Source organism: Nycticebus coucang, chromosome 8 (assembly GCF_027406575.1).
Source record: "Nycticebus coucang isolate mNycCou1 chromosome 8, mNycCou1.pri, whole genome shotgun sequence".
Taxonomy (NCBI): Eukaryota; Metazoa; Chordata; class Mammalia; order Primates; family Lorisidae; genus Nycticebus; species Nycticebus coucang.
In genome coordinates, this window is record NC_069787.1 from 71,311,201 (window position 1) to 71,334,653 (window position 23,453).

The 23,453-nt window shown below is 41.0% G+C and overlaps 2 protein-coding genes and 1 non-coding gene across 9 annotated transcripts in view; 2 read left to right on the top strand and 1 right to left on the bottom strand.

Annotated features, from left to right (window-relative positions):
- The window catches only part of SLC4A7 (solute carrier family 4 member 7), a 118,828-nt gene extending 108,795 nt beyond the window's left edge, over nucleotides 1-10,033 (bottom strand). For 5 of the 7 annotated variants that reach the window (XM_053599707.1, XM_053599712.1, XM_053599708.1 and 2 more), the window contains exon 1: nucleotides 9,885-10,021. In XM_053599707.1, the coding sequence (XP_053455682.1) occupies nucleotides 9,885-9,944 (60 nt within the window). In that variant the 5' untranslated portion in view covers nucleotides 9,945-10,021. Of the gene's footprint in view, nucleotides 1-9,884 lie in introns of all 7 variants that reach the window. The other 2 variants (XM_053599709.1, XM_053599706.1) reach the window with 1 other exon arrangement.
- An 8,170-nt stretch (nucleotides 10,034-18,203) lies between these two features.
- On the top strand, nucleotides 18,204-18,446 carry LOC128591360 (U6 snRNA-associated Sm-like protein LSm6). Its single transcript, XM_053598829.1, has one exon. The coding sequence runs from the start codon at nucleotides 18,204-18,206 to the stop codon at nucleotides 18,444-18,446; it is 243 nt and encodes an 80-aa protein (XP_053454804.1).
- A 4,060-nt stretch (nucleotides 18,447-22,506) lies between these two features.
- LOC128592991 (small nucleolar RNA SNORA62/SNORA6 family) lies at nucleotides 22,507-22,658 on the top strand. Its single transcript, XR_008382185.1, has one exon. It is a non-coding gene; the product is annotated as a small nucleolar RNA SNORA62/SNORA6 family (small nucleolar RNA).
- Nucleotides 22,659-23,453: the final 795 nt, after the last annotated feature.

Consider the following 23,453-nt stretch of genomic DNA (forward strand, 5'->3'; position numbering starts at 1 on the left):
GTTCAAGACCAGCCTAAGGAGAGTGAGACCTCATCCCTACTAAAAACAGAAAAATTAGCTGGGTGTTGTGGCAAGCATGTAGTCCCAATTACATGGAAGGCTAAGGCAAGAGATCACTGGAACTAAGGAGTGTGAGGTTGCCGTGAGCTAGGCTGAAGCCAAGGCACTCTAGCCAGGGCAGCAGAGTGAGACTCTGTCAAAAAAAAAAAAAAAAAAATTATTTTCTATTGGCACTTGTATCAATCAAGGTAGAAGCCTTTTTCTTATTAGTTAACGTGACACATAAAGGTACATAATTTATTAGTTGACTGATTAAACAACAGAAGTATATTCAACTTCAAATCTTATGAATTCATAATATCATCCTTTCATTCACTGAACAAATATTTACTGAATGTTTTCTACCTATTAAACCCTAAATCAAACCTAATCAAGAATTTATCAATGATGCCAGGCAAGGTGGCTCATGACTGTAATCCTAGCACTCTGGGAGGCCGAGGCGGGTGGATTGCCTAAGCGCATGGGTTCGAGACCAGCCTGAGTAACAGCAAGACCTTGTCTCTAAAAATAGCTCGGTGTTGTGGTGGGCTCCTGTAGTCCCAGCTACTTGGGAGGCTGAGGCAAGAGAATCACTTGAGCCCAAGAGGCTGAGGTTGCTGTGACCTATAGTGCCATAGCACTCTATAGAGGGTGACAAAGTGAGACTCTGTCTCAAAAAAAAAAAAAAAGAATATATCAATGACTCATAAAGATTCTACCTAAGCCTTCAGGGAATATGAAGGAAGAGAGGCAAAATAAGATTATTTAATTTCTACAATATTAGCAAATTAATTCACAGAAGTTACAGTAATAACAGCTTCGAAATACAGAGAAAAACATAGTTAACTCAGAATTATCAGAGGCAAACAGAACTTTCAAATATTCACACAACTACAATTATCAAATATGAGTAATATTAAATGGTATGAACAAATAGGAACCTTTCATTACTCCAGACTAATAAGACAAAGGGACAAAGAGTAGATGGCAAAAAGAAAAAAAACAGGTGGGTTAAAATCTCAGCTTAACCTCTTACTAACCACATGGCCTGGAAATTTTTAGAAAACTTCTCTCTCTGCTCATTAGTTTCACACGTAAAACATAGGGATGATAAGTGATTAAATAAGATACTCAATAAAATGCATGGTCAAAAGCAGGTTACTCTAAAAAGTTAATTACCAGTTCTTCGCTAACTTTCAACGCAGCAAAGGACAAAACCATCCTAAATCAGGATTTGCATCAATGTGAGAAACAGGACATTCCTCCTCTTGCCCAGTGCTAGGATTAGAGGAAGAGTGTGGTAGAACCTTCAGTGGTATTTCATTATTACATCCGAGGGGGCGTAAAGTCTCAGAGTAACACTGAGGTTTTACACACAAATACAGATATAAAAATACTTTCAAGAGATGAAAAAATGATCATCTACCTATTCCCAACTGTTGGCTTTCAAAGTGTGGATTACTATTTTTTTAATGAAGTGACAGACTTTGCACAAGGGATATGTGCAACAGCAGGAAGACTCTATAGTTACTGCGCTGTCTTTCCACAGTAGTGCTGTGCTATACTGCATAACCATCCACAGGAAATTCAAGGAAATAATGTGACTGCTACCCCTTGATATTGTGCTATGTAATTTTCACAAACATAACTAATCTGGATAATTTTTCTTAACTATTTAAGATCTTCAAGTGAACGTCAGTAAAAAGATCGCAAAGGAAAACTCTAGTTTTAAAAATGTGCATAACTGGCCAGGCATGGTGACTCGGGCCTGTAATCCAGCATTTGGGGAGGCCAAAGCAGGAGCATTACTTGATGACAGGTGTTTGAGACCAGCCTGAGTAACATAACAAAATCTCATCTCTAAAAAAAATAGGGGAAACAAAAAAAATTAGCTAAGTGTGGTGGTGCAAGCCAGCTATAGGAGAGGCTGAGGCAGGAGGATTACTTGAGACAAGGAGTTTGAGGCTACAGGGAACTGTGATGACACCAGTACGCTCCAGCTCAGGCAACAGAGTGAGACCCTGCCTCAAAAAAACAAACAAAAAAACAAAACAGTACACCAAGCAGTTACTTCCCTAATACCTAAGGCTCTTCATTTGTAGCAGCAGCTCTCCTATGTCTTCTCACAGGCTGCCTTCCCCTTACACCTCAATAGATAGAAAGGGGTTGAAAGCAAGAGGGTGGAGAAGACATCAGTAACATCCTAACTAAAAATTTCCCAAGGATTCATGTACTCAATATATAATTAGGCATTTAGTGTGTGATTTTACTGACAGACGTGTATTAACAACTTTTGTATTTATGTGGCATATTATAAATATTAAAAATATAATATTTTTCGGGCGGCGCCTGTGGCTCAGTCGGTAGGGCGCCGGCCCCATATACCGCGGGTGGCGGGTTCAAACCCAGCCCCGGCTGAACTGCAACCAAAAAATAGCTGGGCGTTGTGGCGGGCGCCTGTAGTCACAGCTACTTGGGAGGCTGAGGCAAGAGAATCGCTTAAGCCCAGGAGCTGGAGGTTGCTGTGAGCTGTGTGATGCCATGGCACTCTACCGAGGGTGATAAAGTGAGACTCTGTCTCTACAAAAAAAAAATATATATATATATAATATTTTTCATAATATATATTTTCATAATATATTTTTAAAATATAAAAATATATTTTTCGTATTTATAATATGCAAAATTAGGTACTTTGTATATATCAGACATCAGCAATCATACCTATCTCTCTCATGAAATGCTGATATTTTAGTCTGTGGCTTAAAGCAATTACTATAAGAAATCATCCCCTCCCCCCCAAAAAAAAGAAAGAAATCCTCCTCTATTCTACTGACTAGGTAATACATTTGCATGGGTCAAAAATGAAAGCTATACATAAAAGTATATATTGAAGTTTTGCTACAACCCCTGTCCATTTTCATTAGCTTCCTATTTATGTCCCCAGTGTGTATGTACAAATACTAATAAATACAAACCTATAATCTTATTTATTTATTTACGTGAAGACAGAGTCTCACTTTGTTGCCCTTGATAGAGTGCTGTGGAGTCACAGTTCACAGCAACCTCAAACTCTTAGACTGAAGCGATCCTCTTAAATCAGCCTCCTGAGTATCTAGGACTGCAGGGGACCACCACAACGTCAGGCTATTTTTAGAGACCAGGTCTCATTCTTCCTCAGGATGGTCTTGAACTACTAAACTCAGGCAATCTACCTACCTTGGCCTCCCAGAATGATAGGATTACAAGCATGAGCCACCACACCCAACCACTTTGCTACTTTTAAGTCAATTTATCCTAGAGATCCCTCCATATCAGTACAAAGAAAACCTCCTCGTTCTTTTTTTATAGCTCCAGTATCCCGCTCTGTAGCTATACAATAATTTATTCAACCAATGCCCTGCCCTATTAGGTTGCTTTCAAAGCATATTCTCAAGTGATACATTTTTTCAAATCTCTCCTGTTACTGTAACAAAGTGAATTCTAATTTACAGAGGAAAAAGTATATTTTAAAAGGGCTTATATATCAATATCAGAGGCTTTGCTTTCTTTAATCTATAATCTCATATTAGTGACATACTACTCATATTTGGTAAGAGCCATCGGGAATTGCTACCTCACACAGCTGCGTTCTTTCCCCATCTACGTTTAATGTATGTATAACAGCATTTTTCAGATCCTTTAATACATTTTTATGCATTATGAATCTCCAGAATGTATGTGTCAGATCTCCCAAATTTTCTGGATGCAGAAACTCCTGCAGATTTATAATAATATTCTGGAAAACAAACTGCAAAAGAATGTTAAATGGGGGTGAATGTAGTAATTATTGTCAGCTATTTAGGCTAACTATGAACTTTCCGAGGAACTTTATGAACTTTTAGGAAAACACCAAACTAAGCTGAGCTAATTTTCACAACACATTCTTTACCTCTTTCTTGAATTTCAAGTCCCTTTGAGATCTGAATGTAAAGCTACTTGACCCTGAAGCATACAGCAAAGACTGTACATAAACACAAAATTTTTCATAGTTTCTGAGGATTTAAGAACCTCTAGAGCGGTTCATCTACCAACCCATGCTCATCTCTATTCTTTAGACCAGGCAGGCTGGCTAACACCTGTGTTCCTAGCAAGCACTCTGTGAAGCTAAAGTGAGAGGACTGCTAGAAGCTTAGGAGTTCAAGACCAGCCTGAGCAAGATCGAGACCCCCAACTCTACTAAAAACAGAAAAATCAGCCAGGCTTCATGGCAGGCACCTATAGTCCCAGCTACTAAAGAGGCTGAGGCAGGAGGATCACTTGAGCCCAGGAGTTTAAGGTTGCTATGAGCTGGGCTGCTGCCATGGCACTCTAACCTGGGGCAACAGAATGAGACTCTTGTCTCAAAAATAAACAAATTAATTAAATATAAAAAGAAAATAAAAGCAATTTCACTTACGGCAGCATTAATACTCCAAAAACTAAGACAGAACCCAGAACACTTCTCATGCAATGCTAATGGGAAAAAATCAGAGAATTCACCAAGAGGTATACCTTGGTGCAAAGCAAAGTAACACTCAAAGGGGTCACGTTTAATAATTATTAATATTAAGCAAAGTAAATTCTATTAAATAACTGTGGAAATTGTTACAAGGGGTCTGATTTTTATACAAGTGTCTCTTATAAATAAATAAGATTCTTAGAGAAACAAGAAAAGTTGGTCTTTAATTCACATTATACCACACAGAATCTTGACATCAAAGATTTGTTAGAATGCAGTGCATTTCACATTTGACAGCAACAGCTACTAGAAATATAATTTTGCTGCAAATATGAAGGTGGCAATGTGAATGTTCACAAGAAAGGAAAAAGAAATCTGGGACTTTTAAATGTAGATCAAAAAAAATAAATAAAACCCAGGCATTTTTTTACTTTAGTCAGAGAAATGAATAGGATAGAAGAGTTATTAAATTAGAAGGACGACTCATCCTGAAGCTCAACAGGCTTCTCTCATCAAGCTTTGTGCTAACACCTGTCTGCCTAAAAAAGGAGTCAGTTGTAATCACAGAATAGGAGCCCTATGACATCCCTCTTCCCTCACTTCCCTGACACAACTTCCTCCCTGACCCACTAGGGCAAATAGTAAAAAGTGCTAAAATTTTGAAAAAGATGTTTTTTAGGTCAAGGTAATATCCCAGTGGCCAAAGATTAACAGGATACAATATTCTAATTTAAATTATTCCTTACCAAAAATGTGTTTCCTAGAAAACTTTTTTAAACAGAAACATCTCCAGTACTATCATGGATCTTGACAGGTGGAAGGTTTACTATCATAAATTTATTTTATAGGTATCTTCCCGGCGTAAATCTATTTCCAATGGTATAACCATTTATAAAATTCCTAATCAGAGATAATAAGCCACTCAACAGCTTATCCAAAGTGGGCAATCTCACAGAAAAGCAGCAATACAGTCCTGGAATCCAAAGAGAGGGAGAAGATGATTTCTACACTGCTTGAGATGTGAATAGTGTAAGAATTAAATGATGCTTCTGAGGGCAAGACATGATTGCAAGAGGGACTTTACCTAACAAATGCAATCAGTGTAACCTGGCTTATGGTACCCTCAATGAGTCCCCAACAATTAAAAAAAAAAAAAAGAATTAAATGATGCTATACTAGTCCACATAACATTCTCTGCAAAGGAAAAAAAGAGCATTTAAAACATTATAGGGCAGCGCCTTGCCCCATATGCCGAAGGTGGCAAGTTCAAAACCCAGCTCCAGCCAAAAACTGCAAAAAAAAAAAAAAAAAAAAAAAATTATAGTATCTTTTCTATTTTATTATGAAAGGTGGATTATACCTTACCCTTTAACATTATTTTTTAAGTGCTTAAATAAACTTATTAAAATCCAAACTATGGCTTAATAAAAATTAAAATGTTTGAGAATATTCTTTTGGAAAAAAATCTGAAAATCTGCTTATAACAGCCGAACTAGAACGTGTCTATACTGGCACACCAGCTTCAGATAAAATGCAAATAAGTCTGTATCACAACCACATTATCTTCCTAAACCAAGTACTGAAAGGAAGCATAAAAAAGAAAAGCAGCATTAGGCCATTCTCTCATAGTAGTCACTTGAAAATGTCTAGCCCATGGAAGAAAAGAGTCATGGCTAGCCCTCTGCACTCAGGAAGGCTGTTAACTGCAGTACTGCCAAACACTTACCATAACACTATGTCAACCACAGATTCCTTGGTGGTTCTTAATTATTATAAGTACAAATAATCTTGAATTTCCCCAAATTGTAAAAATGCAACAAAATATGCAAAATTGTTAGCTAAACAAAAAGAAGCAAATTTCACTGTAAGCTAGAATAGCTTTATCACTGATATACACTTACTGCAAAACTAAAAACACTATATGCATAAAAAGTGTTAACTACAGAAGAAGCCACAAGAAGAAACTATGATATGTGTCAAAAGCTACAGTGATCTATGACTAACATGTAACATAAACCCTATGAAGTACCATATGCACCTTTCTGTAAATAGCCCATTTTGTCAGTTGCAGATGCTATCTGCTTTAAGTTCTTATTTGTGGTAAGATACAGTAAAAAGGGGGAGGAAAAGAGGAAGAAAAACAACCCATCACAGGATGTTGACAATTATGACTACCGAAGTTTTAGAATAGACTGGTTACCACAGCACATACCACTAAAACAATATACCAGGTTCCTCCACCATCAGGTTACTTTGGCTTTCAATTTTAACCCACACTCAAGAATCTAGAATACTCTAAATTTCATCCTTAATCTCTCTTGGAAGAAAACTTGTGCACTTCCCAGTCTCAATGACCTGACAAAATAATTCTTCAGTATAATTCCACTGTCCTACAGTTTCATTTGAACAGATGACAGATTGCTCTCTCTATTATGATTCCATGAATTGTGGCCCAAAGATACCAAGAAAAAGGCAAAGGCTGGGTGCAGTGGCTCACACCTGTAACTATAGCACTTTGGAAGGCCAAGGCAGGAGGACTACCTAAGGTTGAGCATTTGAGACCAGCCAAAGCCAGAGTAAGATTCCACCTAAATAAAACAGAAAAATTAACAGGGTCTAGTGGTACATGCCTGTAGTCCCAGATACTTGGGAGGTTGAGGCAGGATTGCTTGAGTCCCAGAGTTTGAGCTTACAGTGAGCTATGGTGACACCATGGCACTCTAGCCCAGGTGACAGAGCAAGACTTGTCTCAAAAAAAAAAAAAAAAAGCAAAAAAGTAACTGAAATCCTGATAATACGCCTGGCATCTCTCTAGAGGTATCACAGACACACATGAAAAACTTCCATTTGCTAATCACCACTAAATTCATATTGGGTTGTTAGTATCTTTCATTTATTCTAATCATTTAAAAATATATATTTCTAACAGATTGATGAAATGTTTTAACTGGCACTGGCAAGCAGAATTAGCAGGAAAGTAAATGCTATCACTACGTTCTCTCTACATGCCAAAATAAACTCAATGAAGGCAGGACTCTGTCTACATTATTTGCTTATATGCCCAGTGCCAGGCATCTAGGAGATAACAATATCCATAAAATGAATGAAATCATATGACAAAATTCATTAAACAGCCTCAAATTCCAGTAGTAACAGAATTATTACTTCTTTAAGATCACTTGCTAGCGTAGGAACCTTCTCAACTGCTATCTGTAACAGGACTTAACATATACCAACATAAGACCAACAAATCACGTCCAAGTGAGGTGTACCATAATTACTGAGTTTTTGTACAAAAGCAAAACACAATTTGCATTTTTGTAAAATTAATGACTTTCCTCTATCCCAACACTATGATCAGTGAAAATTACAGAACTTTAGGAACAGAAGAAACCTTGGAGCCTACCATAAGATGGTATTTTATGAGTATTAATTTTATTCTGCTTTTTTGGCTATAGTAAATAGTCTGCAATAAGTTAGAAAAAAGTTATGACTGACAAATATAGTAATCTTTCATTTTTATGGCTTGCATTTACCAGAGAAAAATGAGTGAGCAAAGATTTAACTTTGTTGATGCCAGCAGTTCCTCTTTCCAGTTTTCAAATCATAATGTTGTCTTCCACAGCAGTGTTCCCATTGTCTCATTCTATTCTTAAACTGTATGTTAACCTTATGCCTTTTGATTTCTATTATTGATTTGCATACATTTACTGTAGCTAATATTTATCTTTCCAAAGATTTAGGAAGTATACTCTTCCAAGGTGCTCCCTAACATGCCATTAACAGCAGTGTTAAATAATTCCTTTGCCATCCGTCTTCCTCTCCTGAATACAACTTCTATTCGAGTAGAGTTGGTACTGTCTTGGTGGATACTACAGAATGGGTTTTAAATCAGTGTTATTATAGTGTATGAATGATCCAGAGAGCAATAACCTTATAATTTGCTGCTTCTGCTAGCTAAGTAGGCAATATTTGAGAACTCACCACAGTTTCTATTCAAGGTTATGGAAATTCAGACGCTTTTTACTGCTCAACTGAAAATGTGCAAATAATAAATTTAAGAACAGACAACACTGTATTGGACACACACTATTAGGGAAGACATTATAAAACACTGTTCAGAGGCCACACAAAGAATTACAGAAAGTTCCATACAATAGGTTTCCCACTTATCTTCCCAATGACACCTACTAAATGACTTTACTGTCTGGAGACTTAACTTCTTCGTCTTTAGAGAACATACAGATGAATACATTGAAATAATAAATGACTACTTTCCAGGGAATTAACAATAACCTTAAATTTTAAAAGTGGAAGGAGCAGGTGAAGGAAAACTCCTCAATAAAAACACATGAAAAGCAATTTTCCATGCAACTTTCCTAACCTTGCTCGTCACAGAGTAAAAACTGCAAGTAGGAAAATTTATAATTTCCATCTCCTTTGAGTCACAAACTAGGAAGGGAGAAAAGAATCACAACCGTGGGGACACATGTGCTCTACAGGAAAGCAGGAAGTCTGTTTCTCGAGCATGGCCACTCATCCATCACCACAAATGAGAACACTGGCCTTCTGAATGTCCATCCCCACTCCCCGCCAACCCTGAAGCCAAAGCCAGGAAACGTGATCGTTGCTAGAATGGTGAAGAAAGAACAGCAGAGGGCTTAAGACATCCTTCAAGACACCCCTCACTTTCTACTTGGCCTGCGGCAGGAGGATACACCTCGGGTCGAAGCCGTAAGAGGCGGCAGACTTGGCAGGCAACAGCGAAAAGCAGCCCTGGCCGCTCAGGAAGGCGGCAGGTCCACGCGGCCGGAGAACTCACCGAACAAAGCACACCGCGGGCCGAGTGGGGAGACTCGGAAAGAGGGGGAAAGATTCGCACCAGCTCTTCACCACTGCCTGGGCTACAGACAGGTGGAGCCGCGGTCCTCCTTAAAAGGAGAAGAAAGATGTGTTTTCGAGGGGCTAATGTGAACAGCGCCAAGTGGAACCGGGACCCCGGCTGGTGAGAACGCTGGGAAGCAGAGGAGGCCAGCGCTGCGGAAAGGAAGGGAAGATGCTTGGGGTCAAAGAGGCCCCTGCAGGGATGCCGGGGGCTCGCTCGAGCCGAGCCGAGGATGCCCCTGGAGCTCAGCCGGCCGCCCCGACTCGGGCCTCCCCGGCGCCGCCGCCCGCCCCCTCGCACCCGCGCCCCAGGCAGCCACACAAAGGGGATGGTGAGGCGCGCCGGCGGCCGGGAGGTGGAGGGAAGCCGAGCCCAGGACGAGGTGGCCGAGACGCGACGCCCGCCGTGTCCCCGCCTTTGTCTGCCTCGCTCCGCACCCTCCCTCCCAGCCCGGGAACCCCTCCGCCGCGGCGCCCTCACCCTGCTCGTTACCCTGGTGAGTAGCGGTCTCATCTGCTCGCCGGCCCCATCCGCCTCCATGGCCGGCCGGCCAGCCTGCGGCGGCCGCTACGGTACTGCCCCGCGCGGTCTGCCGGCTGCGGCCGCTACCGCCGAGACCCCGGCGAAGGAGGGAGAACGAACGTGAGTCTGCGCGCGAGGTGCGCGCTCGTGGGGAGAGCCGGGCGCCGTGCGCGGCCGACGCGGGGCGTGCGTGTGCCCGCTGCGGCCGCTCGCTGGCTTCCGCGGGGGTACGAGGCCGCGGCGTGGAACATGGAGCGAGGACTGAGCGAGCCAGAGGACCAAGCCGGGAGAAGGGAGCCGAGTAGGAGGAGGGGCTCGGGGGCGGGGTCGCAGGCCGTGACGCGCGCGCAGCAGGGGTCCCGCCCCGACACGCCCCTCGCACCGCCTTCTCGGGTCACGCCCCCTGCCAGTTTGGCACCACCGTCCTCCTCGACGCCAGCGGCCCTGCCGCAAGGCCACCGGGAGATGGGGCGGGAGGGAGACGGGACGGACATTTGTTCCAGCCAATCGGCGGCGGGAGGGTTTTCGCACGCCCCCTTTACCTTCTGAGGAGGCCCCGCCCCTCTTTGTAAAAGCTTAATTAACCCAAAATTAAACTCATATATTCCGGTCCGAAGCTCTCTGGAAGTTGGTACGTGGAGTGAGGAGTCACACCTCCCTTGGTCCCTATTCACTTTCTTCAGAGGCGGGGGAAAAGGAGGACGCCACCCCTTTCCAGGACTCAGGAAAATCTCCAAAGTAACGGATCTTCACGACTCCTGCAAGTTTCTTTTTTCTCAGCCAAGGAAACATGAATCCCAACTCGGGGACTGTGAAAGAGAGGGTACACCTGCCCTGGTATCCTCGTGCTTGCCGGGCTGACTGGACACCACAATAGTTCCCACACCTCTGAGTCCGCCCTGCAGGGCATCTCTCGAAATATCTGTATCTGTAACGGAGGGTAAGGTTGATACCTGCCACATAGGGTCACTGAAGGATTAAGTGAATTTCTATTCATAAAAGTGCCTGGCTGCAGCATGCTTATTGCTGTCATTTTTAGTAACAAGGTTCAAGGTGCTTAATAAAGATAACAAAAACTTTTGCTGGGAAGAGCTAAATCCGTGCTACGGAAGGAAATACATCTATACGTGCAGACGTGCGCATCTCAGCAGTATGAGGCTCACATCCTATCCATTTCCAACAGGGTGTTAGTAAGGCTTTTTGTCAGCAGTAAGTAGCTAACTATTCTGTGTGACTTGTACCTTGTTTGGGCCCTGTTCCCTTTTGTCCTAAATTTCCCAGAGAGTTACTTCTAGGCTGGCGTATGTTGTTCATTACTTGTGTAAGAGCAGATGTATCTCTACTAATAATTGCTACTGTTTAAAGAGGCTTACAATTAGACACTGACATTCCGCAAACATGCTTCATTTGTAATCCTCACAATACTACAAAATATATTGTGTTCCCATTTTACAGATGAGGAAACTGAAGCTCACAGAGATAACTGGCTTTAGGTTCTGGTAAGTGAAACTGTACTTAATCCCACCATTCCAATGCCTCACTAAAGTAGAACAACAATAATAGAAAGATGAATAAGAATGAAGAGGAGGAATATGGAGAAAGAAGGGAAGGGGGGAACCGTCCTAATTTAAGCCGTCAATGACTTGTGCCCATACCATCATTCTCTAATTTGATATTATACATATTGAAGAATTTGTTCTGAGCTGTCTTGCAATGCAACAGTCCCCTCCCATGAAACTAATTAGTATATACAGAACACCCTGTATTCCCCTTTCCTTGCTTGTCCTGCATAGTACTTAGCCTCCTATAACATTCTATATATTTTATGCTTTATTATGTTCATTGTCTGGGTCTAAACACATGAAGACCAATGTGTGTCCCATGTAAGCTTCATGTAGCAGTGATTTTTTTTTTCTGTTTTGTTTGCTTTTAACTCCCTATGCTTGTAAGAGTGCTTGGTCCCTGTAAATTGTCAGCACATGTGTTAATTGAATGAATGAATAAGCACAGCAAAGCATCCATTCTTCTTAAGACCTAAGAGTATCACGAGTGACCAATGAGGGTGTAGCCAAGGAAGTAGCAAGAACCAAGTAGGAGGTCAGGGCCTCCTAGCATTCTGGGAGGCCCGTGACAGGAGGATCATTGGAGGTCAGGAGTTGGAAACCAACCTGAATAAGAGCAAGACCCTGTCTCTACTAAAAATAGAAAAACTAGCTGGGCATGATGGCAGGAGCCTATAGTCCCAGCTACCTGGGAGGTTGAGACAGGAGAATACCTGAGACCAAGAGTTTGAGGTTGCTGTGAGCTGCGATGATGCCACTACACTCTAGCCAGGGTGACAGAGTAAGACTCTGTCTCAGAAAAAAAAGCAGGAGTCAAGACCTTTGGTGCCAGAGTTGAAAATGCTAAATAGCTGACTTCAAGAAGGGCTTAACAACATATTCCTTGGCAGACTTCGCTAAACAATGAGTTTCTCTTCATTCATCTTGTGAAAAGAAAAAATGAACCATTGGTTTATTTAATCACAAATACTTTTTGAATGACTTCTGTGTTGTCATACCCTTTTTCCATTCCTTACTTCATCCTGATACAAGAATAATGTAGTAAAGTCCTGAATTATAAGATTTATCACTCTCAGTTGCTTACTCAATTCATTCTCAGCCAAAGTTCATTCTGAGGTGAAAGTGTAATGAATAAAGAAGATAATGTGTCAAAATTAACTTTCATGCAAGTGGAGATGACTATCAAGTGTTCCAAAGAGCTGAAGGATGAATTGTTTTCTTAAGTATTTTAAATATTCATCTGAAATGTGGCACGGGGAAACATTTGCTAAACCAAGGGGAATGTGAACCTAAAGTCATCACTAACAATGAAATGGTAGCACCTAAAATTTATGTTTTAGTTGTATCCTAAATTCAGGACAATGTCTGGGTTTCTAGAACAATAGGTAATCCTAGCAGGGACTTAGATAGAACACCTTGGCAAGATCTCCATCCTGAGGAGTGAACAGTATACCTGAGAACAGTGCTCTATGAGCCAGGGCACATTTTGTAAAAAGAAATAGCAGCTTCTTTGTTATGTTGAAAAGTCTGAAACCATTCGTAACTTTTAGCAGAAGATTCTTCGACAATTGTGTGTATCCTTACTGCTTTTTCTTGGTCACAGCTGAAATTTAAATGTTTCCACTCATCTGATTCTGTAAAGAAAACTAAAACCTTTCGATTAGTTATTTTCAAGAGCACCGGAGCAGCCTTAGTGGGGGAAAGACAAAAGAAAAATGACTTAAACAATCATTGTGTTTTATTTTTGTATGCTGGGCATACAGATAGATTTTCAAAAAAATAAATTAAAACAAAACCAGACCTAAACCTCACTGAAAGAGGATAGAATGAATTCTGCTGGGGGTTGGAGGGGATGTATATCACAGAGTTTGTAAACCCTACGGAGAAATATGTACAGTAGATATAAACTAATACATGAATGACGGTGGTGTATGTGGTATAATATGGTCTTTGTCCAAGATTCCTAATCATAGACCTAAAACCTAGAATTTCCTCAGCCATAGGAGTGTCTTTGTTATTCTATATAAGCCCTTTCAAAACTCCTGAGTTTACTTAGAGTGGGACCCATAGATAGCTGAATCAGCAAAAAAAACATAATTTTCAGCTCTCCTGACTAACCTATGGGATGGGACAGTGGGCCAGAATTAAGCTCTATAAAGCTCTTTTTTTTTTTTTTAGAGACAGAGTCTCACTTTGTCGCCCTCAGTAGAGTACTGTGGCATCACAGCTCACAGCAACCTCCAGCTCTGCTATTCTCTTGCCTCAGCCTCCTGGGTAGCTGGGACTATAGGCACCTGCCACAACACCCGGCCATTTTTTTTTTTTTTTTTTTTGAGACAGAGTCTCAAGCTGTCGCCCTAGGTAGAGTGCTATGGCATCACAGCTCACACCAACCTCCAACTCCTGGGCTCAAGCGATTCTCCTGCCTCTGCCTCCCAAGTAGCTGGGCCTATAGGCACCTGCCACAATGCCTAGCTATTTTTTGGTTGTAGCTGTCATTGTTTAGCGGGCCCAGGCTGTATTTGAACCTACCAGCTCAGGTGTATGTGGCTGGCACCTTAGCTGCTTAAGCCACAGGCGCCAAGCTGGGGCTATTTTATTTTTATTGTTGTTGCAGTTTGGCCAGGGCCAGGTTCGAACTTGCCACCCTCAGCATATGGGGCCGGCTCCCTACTTACTGAGCCGCAGGTGCCGCCCAGCCCTATAAAACTCTTAGGCAATAAGACAGTGATGAGCTTCTGGGTTGCTAAATGGTAGATGTGGCGGAGAGGGTATGAGACCTCCACACCCTCCCAAATCTTACCCTTTCCATCTCTTCATCTGGCTATTCATTTGTATCTTTTCAAATATTCTTTCTAATAAACTGATAAATATAAGTATTTCCCTGAAGTATGTGAGCCATCCTAACAAATTACCCATTCTAAGGAGAGGGTCAGGAGAACCTTAGTTTGGAGCCAGGCAGTAAGAAGTATAGATAACAACCCACTGCTTACACTTGGAGTGTGCTCCAAAATGGGAGCAGTCTTGTGGGACTGAGTCCTCAACCTGTGTGATCTGACACCATCTCCAGGTAATGTAAGAATCGAATTAAATTACGGGATACTCAGTGTCCACCAGAGATTGCTTGGTTTGTGGTGTTCTGTGTCAAGTGTAAAATAGAGGGAAAAAACTGTTTTTTCCTTTATGATATACCTTTACTGAATAAATGAGAAAGGGAGGAGGAGAGGGGCATTACTGGCAAAGGTAACAAGATCAACAACATCCATCTGAAGAGGCAAGGAGATAGCCCAACGGTGAAGCGTAGAGCCTGGAGGCAGACTACCCAGTGCTGATTCTCTCTGAGCTAGTTGTGTCTTAAGGCAAGTTACTTCACCTTGCCAGCCTCCTTTTTGAAGCTGTTTTGGGGACGGTAGTATTTGCTTCCTCAAGGCATTGCAATAAATATTAAATGAGAGGATCAAGCTCACCTACATATAAGAAACACTCAATAAATGTTTATTATTATTATCTGACTGAGAAACAAAGAGGTGGGAGAAAGGAGGAATCGGGTTCATATAAAGCAAGGGTGTCCAACCCGTGCCACATGTGATCCAGGATGACTATGAGTGCAGCCCAATACAAAATCGTAAACTTACTTAAAATATAATGAGACTTTTTTTGGTGATGTTTTGATGTAACTCAATTGTGTGGTTTTTGAGCATGAACTTTGTAGACAACAATATCATGTTACAATGACATAAAACAAACACACAAGCATTCTCATTATTTGTACTCATTCTTGGCTTCAGTTTTATGGTGATGTGTGACTTCCAGTGTGTTATCTTCCAAGCACAGTTAGATTCACACCACCAGATGTTACCTGTGCTTCTGATGGTCAGGCAGCAATTATCAATAATATTTCAACCTAGGGCGGCGCCTGTGGCTCAGTCGGTAAGGCGCCGGCCCCATATACCGAGGGTGGCGGGTTCGAGCGCGCCCCGGCTAAACTGCAACCAAAAAATAGCCGGGCGTTGTGGCGGGCGCCTGTAGTCCCAGCTACTCGGGAGGCTGAGGCAAGAGAATAGCTTAAGCCCAGGAGTTGGAGGTTGCTGTAAGCTGTGTGAGGCCACGGCACTCTACAGAGGGCCATAAAGTGAGACTCTGTCTCTACAAAAAAAAAAAATAAATAATATTTCAACCTACCATTGCAAGTCAAGTAAGCATTTTTGTTTGTTTGTTTGTTTTGAGACATAATCTCATTCAGTCCCCCTTGCTAGAGTGCCGGGGCATCATACATAGCTTACACCAACCTCAAACTCCCAGATTCAAGTGATCCTCTTGCCACAGCCTCTAGAGTAGGTGGTACTACAAGCACCTGTCGCAACCTGCTAAAGCATTCTTATTTGATTACTAAGGGTACTTCACACCTCTGTGGTACCTCCCACTGCCCACCATGCTTTACAATCCAACCTCCACCTCACCCTGCATCAATAGCCAAGATGTGAAAGGGCCCAAACCTTGCTTTCTATTTTCCTACCAATTAATTTTCATAATAAAAGTAAATATAGTCCCTTATCTATTATAATTTTTTTAATCCCAGCATAGTTTCTACAATGTTTCAAAAGAAAACAGAACCCAAAAAAACAAAAAATTACAAAGGAAAGAAGATTGTTCAATGAAAAGTGGACAGATGACTACTGTTTTATCCAGGCAACTAGTAAGGCCCTCTGTTCAATCCGTAGAGAAACATTTTCAAAGACTGTAATTTGAAAAGGTATTATATGCAAAAACATGCTGCCAAATTAGATGCATATGAAAGATTTGTCCTAAGGACAAAATAGCAGACCTGAAAAAAATGTCTGTCTTCTCAAGAAAAACTTTTTTTAAAAGTTATAACTCGGTTAGATTTATTGTAAAAGCTAGGTAAGTAGTAGCATGTTTAATAGCAAAAACTCAAAACTACTTACTGATGGTGAGTTTATTAAGCAATGTATGGAAAGTATTGTAGGTATAATTTGTCTCGAAAAAGAAAAAAAGGTAATATTTCAAAAATCAGTTTGTCTTACCAGACTGTAGCCAGGCAAATTGAATAAATTGGAAATTTTATTGGAAGAAGTATAGAGACTAAAGCTACTAATTTTAAATTTTATGCTTTGGAGATGGATACAGCACTGATGCCACAAATACGGTTCAACTTGCCATTTATTATTAGAGGTATTGATGACAAATATAAGGCCACAGAAGAAATGGCTTCTTTAGTGCCATTAAAAGATATAATTAAATCAGTAGATTACATGAAGCAGTAAAAAATATGCTAAAGTTATTTTCTTTGTCCATTGTCAACATACCTGGTATAGTTATTGATGGTTTCCTGACGATGGTCCGTAAAAGAAAGGCACTTATAAAATGAATAGAAGGCAATGCAATTGCCACCCAAAACTCACATTTGATGAAATATCATTGCATGGTACATCAAGAAAATTTATGCACAAACGCTTTACAAATGGATAATATCATGCAAATCATCATCAAGACTGTGAATTTCATAAGGGCCAAGGGTTTGAATCATCACCAATTCTGGGAATTCCTAATGCTGACTATAGTGACATCATCTACTTTTTTTTTTTTTTGTAGAGACAGAGTCTCACTTTATGGCCCTCGGGTAGAGTGCCGTGGCCTCACACAGCTCACAGCAACCTCCAACTCCTGGGCTTAAGCAATTCTCTTGCCTCAGCCTCCCGAGTAGCTGGGACTACAGGCGCCCACCACAATGCCCGGCTATTTCTTGATTGCGGTTTGGCCAGGGCTGGGTCTGAACCCGCCACCCTCAGTATATGGGGCCGGCGCCTCACCGACTGAGCCACAGGCGCCGCCCGACATCATCTACTTTTTGGAAGTAAGATGGCTAAGTTGAGGCCAAATGTTGAAAAGATTTTATGATTTACAACATGTTATCAGGTCATTTATGGTATCAAAAACCAAATTTGTGCCAGAACTTGACTATGAAAACTGGCTTACAGATTTAGCATTTTTAGTGGATCTAAGAGTTAATTTAAATGAGTTAAATTTGCATCTTCAAGGTGATCAAGGTGAAAACCAATTTATCAAACCATAACAGAGCATTCCAAATGCAACTGAAATTATGGGAAGCTCAAATTAAAGCAAACCATTTTATGCATTTTGGCATGTTGGCTAACAACAGTCCCGTGAATAGTGACAAATGTGCAGCCTTGCTTTTAAATTTGATACCAGAATTTGAAAACAGATTTTAAGATTTCTGGGAATTGCAACTCCATTTTCAATCAACATAAATATGTTACCTGCCAATTTTCAAATAGAATCCATAGAGCTGCAATCTGACATTCAACTTAAAAAAAAAAAAATTGATCAGATCTCTTTACTGGACTTTTACAGGTCCTGTCTTCCCAGAGACAAATATCCCTTGCTTTGCGATCGTAACCATATTCGTGTAAACAATTTTTGTTAGCACTTATATTTTTGAGCAACTGTATTCAAGAATGAAGCACATTAAAAGTAAAATTAGAGGGTTTTCACAGCGATCGTCCGTGGAGGCCGCACTTGTAGGGCATCTGGAGTGAGGGTTCTAGACCCCAGCTGCGAGATGAGGAACCTGGGGCCACCAGAGGTGAAACGATGAGTTACCCAAGTCACACAGCTAATGAAGTAGCACAGCAGGGATTAGAACTCAGGTTTCCTATCTCCCAAGATTATTACAATGAGTCTTCAGAAGCAAACCCTTAGTGACTTCTTAAAGCAAATCACTGGACGGCCAGTTGCGGTACAATTAAATTCTGGAGTGGACTATCAAGAGGTCCTGGCTTGCCAGGATGGCTGCATGAATATAGTCCTGGAGCAGACAGAAGAATATGTAAATGGACAACCAAAGAATGAGTATTGGGAAGCATTTATCTGCAGAAGCAATGTACTGTACATAAGCACACAGAGGAGAAGGAGATGAAGACACCACGTTTTTCATAGTTGGATATGTATTTGTGAAATGTTTTCTATATTTTGGTTCTTTCATGGTATGATTTGTCCTGTTTTTATAATAATTGGCAATTTTTTGTTGATCTGTAAGTAAGAAAAATGTGTAAAATTGTGGATTTAATTGTGAAATGTTCTTTCACATTTAAGTGTCATTTTCTTTTTTTTTTTTTTTTTTTTTTTGAGTTTTTGGCCAGGGCTGGGCTTGAAGCCACCACCTCCGGCATATGGGGCTGGTGCCCTACTCTTTTGAGCCACAGGCGCCACCCTATTTTCTTTTACCTTTGTGTCAGCGTACAGAATGCTAAACGAATTTTTAAAAGATAAAATCTTAGAAGTGTAAAATTAGAACCAAAATATCTGATGAGAACCTTGAGAACTCACTGAGAATTGCAACTCCTTCCATTGAACCAGAGACTGAAGCATTAGTTTCTCAAATACAATGGCAAACATCCCACTAATTTTATGTTGCCCACTTTACTTTTATAGTAAAAAATATCAAATAAGACCCCCAAAGACGTTTTATTACTTAGATATGTACATTAGTGATCACAAAGTTGGGAACTGCTGAACCATTTTAAAAGGCTCTCTGAACAGGCCACTGCATAATTAGGATTATTATGTAAGGAGTTTTTGGCTTATCTGTGCCGGCAGATATGCAGGGACCTTTTTGTTTGCTGATCAGTTTTTGTTAGTGTTTCTGTATTTAGTGTGTGGCCCAAGACAACTCTTCTTCTTCCATTGTGGCCCAGAGAAGCCAAAGGTTGACACCCCTGACATAAGGGAAAAGGCCTATATTTATACACCAGGCTCTCAGCTTTCATTGCCAATAGAATAAAAACTCCTCAAGTACAGGGATCATATCTGCCTTGTCACTGGAAACATCCCAGAGTGCCTGGCACAAAATGGGCATCAAAAAATATTGAATGGGCTGCACCTGTGGCTCAAAGGAGTAGGGCACCGGCCCCATATGCCCGAGGTGGCGGGTTCAAACCCAGCCCCGGCCAAAAACTGCAAAAAGGAAAAAAAAAAAATCGAATGAATGAGTGAATGCTAAAGAAATTGGATTTTTTAAAAAATAGTTTTATTGACCTATTTTTAAAATGGATTTAGATTATGGTGTTTTTAATTTAAACGGGTTTAAGGGTGAGTGAATGCTGAGGAAATTGGATATCTTTTTCTGTACAAAATTGCAGACCCACCATCAGCGCGTAATAAGGAGGGAAATAACTTGAAATGTGGTTAGTCTTAATTAAGATATGCTAAGGTTTAAAAGATTTAACACACACCCACACAAAGTAGTCTCATTAATAATCTTATGTTGGCCAGGTGCTTGGTGGCTAATGCCTGTAATCCTAACACTCTGGGAGGTCAAGGGAAGAGGATCACTTGCACGAGAGTTCCAGACCAGCCTGAGCAAGACCTCATCTCTACTAAAAATAGAAAAATTAGCTGCACACTGTGGCAGGCACCTATGGTCCCAGCTGCTTGAGAGGGTGAGGCAGGAGGATTGCTTGGACCCAGGAGTTTGAAGTTGCTATGAGTTAGGCTGATGCTGTAACATTCTAGCTTAGGGCAACAGAATGAGACTCTGTCACCGCCCCCCCAAAAATAATCATATCATCATTTTATGTTGATTATATGTTGAAATGATGTTACTTTGAATATACCATGTTAAGTAACCATGACTAAAATTAATTTTATCTATTTCTTTTGACATATCTTAGTGTGACTACTAGAAAATTTATGTATGTGGCTCAAATTATATTTCTATTGTGGCACTGAGAATGAGATAGGAGGATCACTTGAGCTCAGAAGTAGGGGACCAGCCTGAGCAAGAGCAAGACCCCTGCTCTACTAAAAATAGAACAACTAGCCAGCCAAGGCTTTGTGGTGGGTGCCTATAGTCTCAGCTACTCAGGAAGCTGAGGCAAGAGGATTGCTTGAGCCCAAGAGTTTGTGGCTGCTGTGAGCTAGGCTGACTCCACAGCCCTCTAGCCTGGGGCAACAGAGTGAGACTGTGTCTCTATAAATAAGTTAGTAAATAAATAAATAAATAATAAAAGCATCTGACCCCAGGGGGTTCAAACAAAGAGTAATGAAGCTAAAATATTTGTTCTGTTTATTTCAAATACATTGCAAAGGCCAAACAAGGTAACGGATAAGAAAATACTCGGCAGAATAAGGGTTGCTATGTCTCCTTTAACCATAGAAGCCCCGGGCAGCAAAGTTTCTAGTGAGGGAGACTCTCCAACGGGGAGGCTCTCTTGCACTACACTTGAAGGAGTATTCAGCTTCTCACTATCCTACACCACAGACCCATGCTGTCCCTCTCTTTAAAGATCTCTTTTTAGAGACACGACCCTACAATGGGGTGGGGAGCGGTCCCTGGTTCGCATCCAGGGCCAGTCTGAGTGTCCTTGTTGTTCGAAACCTTTGCTAAACTCAGGCTGATAGTGAATTTGCCAACAGAGCAAAGGGAAATCAAATCAAGTGGGAACTGAAGCCCTGGGGGTGCTTCCAAATGCTCTCTAGGCACCCTGGAGCCTTTTGCAATCTTCACTGCTTGAAGCTAAGTGTACAGATACAATCTTTCTTTTGTGTCTACATGTGAAACAGTACATGTACTTTTTCTACTCTCTCTCTCTCTCTCTCTCACACACACACACGCACACACAAGCAGCCCAAGCCCTACTCTATTCAAATAAATTATGGTTCCTGTTTTATATTAACTGATTCATTTGGTTCATCAGATCAGTGAGCAAGGGGACCATCATGACAACCCCACTTAAACGACTCCTTAAAGCTTGCGATTAACTAGGACTGAGAAGTGGTAAATTTTTCTTTTACTTGTTTTTCATGGAGACACAATTGAAAGTTGAGTGTGGGCTCAGCGCCCGTAGCTCAGTGAATAGGATGCCAGCCACATACACTAAGGCTTGCAGTTTCGAGCCCAGCCCAAGCCTGTTAAACAACAATGACAACTTCAACCAAAAAATAGCCAGGCATTGTAGCAGGTGCCTGTAGCCCCAGCTACTTTGGAGGCTAAGGTAAGAGAATTGCTTAAGCCCAGGAGTGTGAGGTTGCTGTGAACTGTGACACCATGGCACTCTACTGAGGGCAACACGGTGAGACTCTGTCTTGAATGAATGAAAGAAAAGGAAAAAAGGAAGGAAGAGAGGGAGGGAGGGAGGGAGGAAGGAAGGAAGGAAAGTTACTTGAGTGTGGGAAGGAAATGATGAAAAAGATATTTTATAAAGTTTGATGTTATAAGCACCAGCATTTTGTTTTTTCTTAAAGAAAATTAAACAGAAAAAGACCTGAGAATTTGAAAATGTTTTCATTTGAGCACTGAGAGTATATACACTGCAAATGGAAATAATGTACTCATATTATCATTCACCAGTGATTCATGACTAGCTATATCTCCCCTTTAAATACCAGTTAACAGGAGTACATAGGGGAAGAGTCACAGACCACGGTTCACTCCTAAGTTTCCCTCTGTATATGCAGATGGCAGGAGTGCTTACTGTCAGTAACACCTTTTTTCCAAGACTTTGGTGCAATAGCAGGGATGGAGTGATATGACTCTTTGTATGTCCCACCTATGACAGTCATTTGTGAAAATATGTTGTCAGAGACTATGACATCATGAACACAATGAAGATTATTGGCAAATTCATAAATCGCATTCCCATTTCCTAATTCTTATTTTCCCCAGTGGATCCATCTAGTCATGAATAATTTCTAGCTTCTCCCTTGAAAGACACTCCTTGGGCCTAAATTGGTACAGTGTTTCTGAATATCAATTTGATAACCTGTATTAAAAGTCTCAAAACAGAGCTGCTCGTCAACACAGTAATTTCCTACAGAAGCCTGTCTTGTAAGATGAGTCACAGATCTGGATACAAAGGAAGTTTATGCTAATGTTAAGGATGAAAGTAAAATAACTAAAAACCGGTGAAAATCAGAGCAATGAAAAAAATGATAAATCCATACAATGGAATATAACACACTCATTAAGAAGACATTCTAGTGCACATTTTTAGAGCTCGGAGTTTAGGCCACTGATTGGCCGATGAACTCCCGAGTGTAGGTATTGTGCCACGAGAGGCAAGTTTTTCACTAACACTACAAGGGTCTCTGGCCCGATGAGTGGAGTTTGATAGTAATCCTTGCTACAAGTAATATTTTTCTTAAAAAAAAAAAGACATTCTAAATTGTAATGAAAAATGTTCATGGTATCAAGTTTCATTAAAAGATTTAAGTATGATTTTCAGCTCGGAGGAGGCCAAGGTACAACTTTCTTCCGTCTTCCCAAATCCGGGTTCATTTGAATACCAAATGCCTTCACCAGCCCCCTAAATTCAACTCGGAGATCAAAGTTGGGTACTTGAAGTGCACCAGTGGAAAATCAGTGCCACATCTGCCCTGGTCTCCAAGATCGGCCCCCAGGGTTTGTCTCCAAAATGGGTTGGTGATGACATTGCCAAGGCAACTGGGGATTGGAAGGGTCAGAGGATTACAGTGAAACTGATATCCAGAACAGACAGGTCCAGACTGAAGTGGTACCTTCTGCCTCTGCCCGCGTCATCAAAGCCCTCAGGGAACCACCGAGAGACAGAAAGAAACTCTAAAAAACATTAAACACAACAGAAATAGCACTTTTGATGAAACTGTCAACACTGCAGACAGATGTGGCACCAATCTTTAGCCAGAGAACTCTCTGGAACCATTAAAGAGATCCTGAGGATGGCCCAGTCGGTGGGCTGCAATGCTGATGGCTCATGACATCGTAGATGACATCAACAGTGGTGCTGTAGAATGCCCAGCTGGTTAAAAAGTACAAGGGAAAATGTTTAAATAAAGAATCATTTGACATCGAGTTGGGGGGAAGAAAAGATTTAGGTATAAGCTTGATATAGAATATAATAGCAATTATAACTATGAATGATCAACTGAACATAATATATAAAACTGT

Excerpts from the sequence above, each read along its gene's own strand:
- LOC128591360 (XM_053598829.1), top strand. The coding sequence starts at position 18,204 with ATGAGTCTTCAGAAGCAAACCCTTAGTGACTTCTTAAAGCAAATCACT.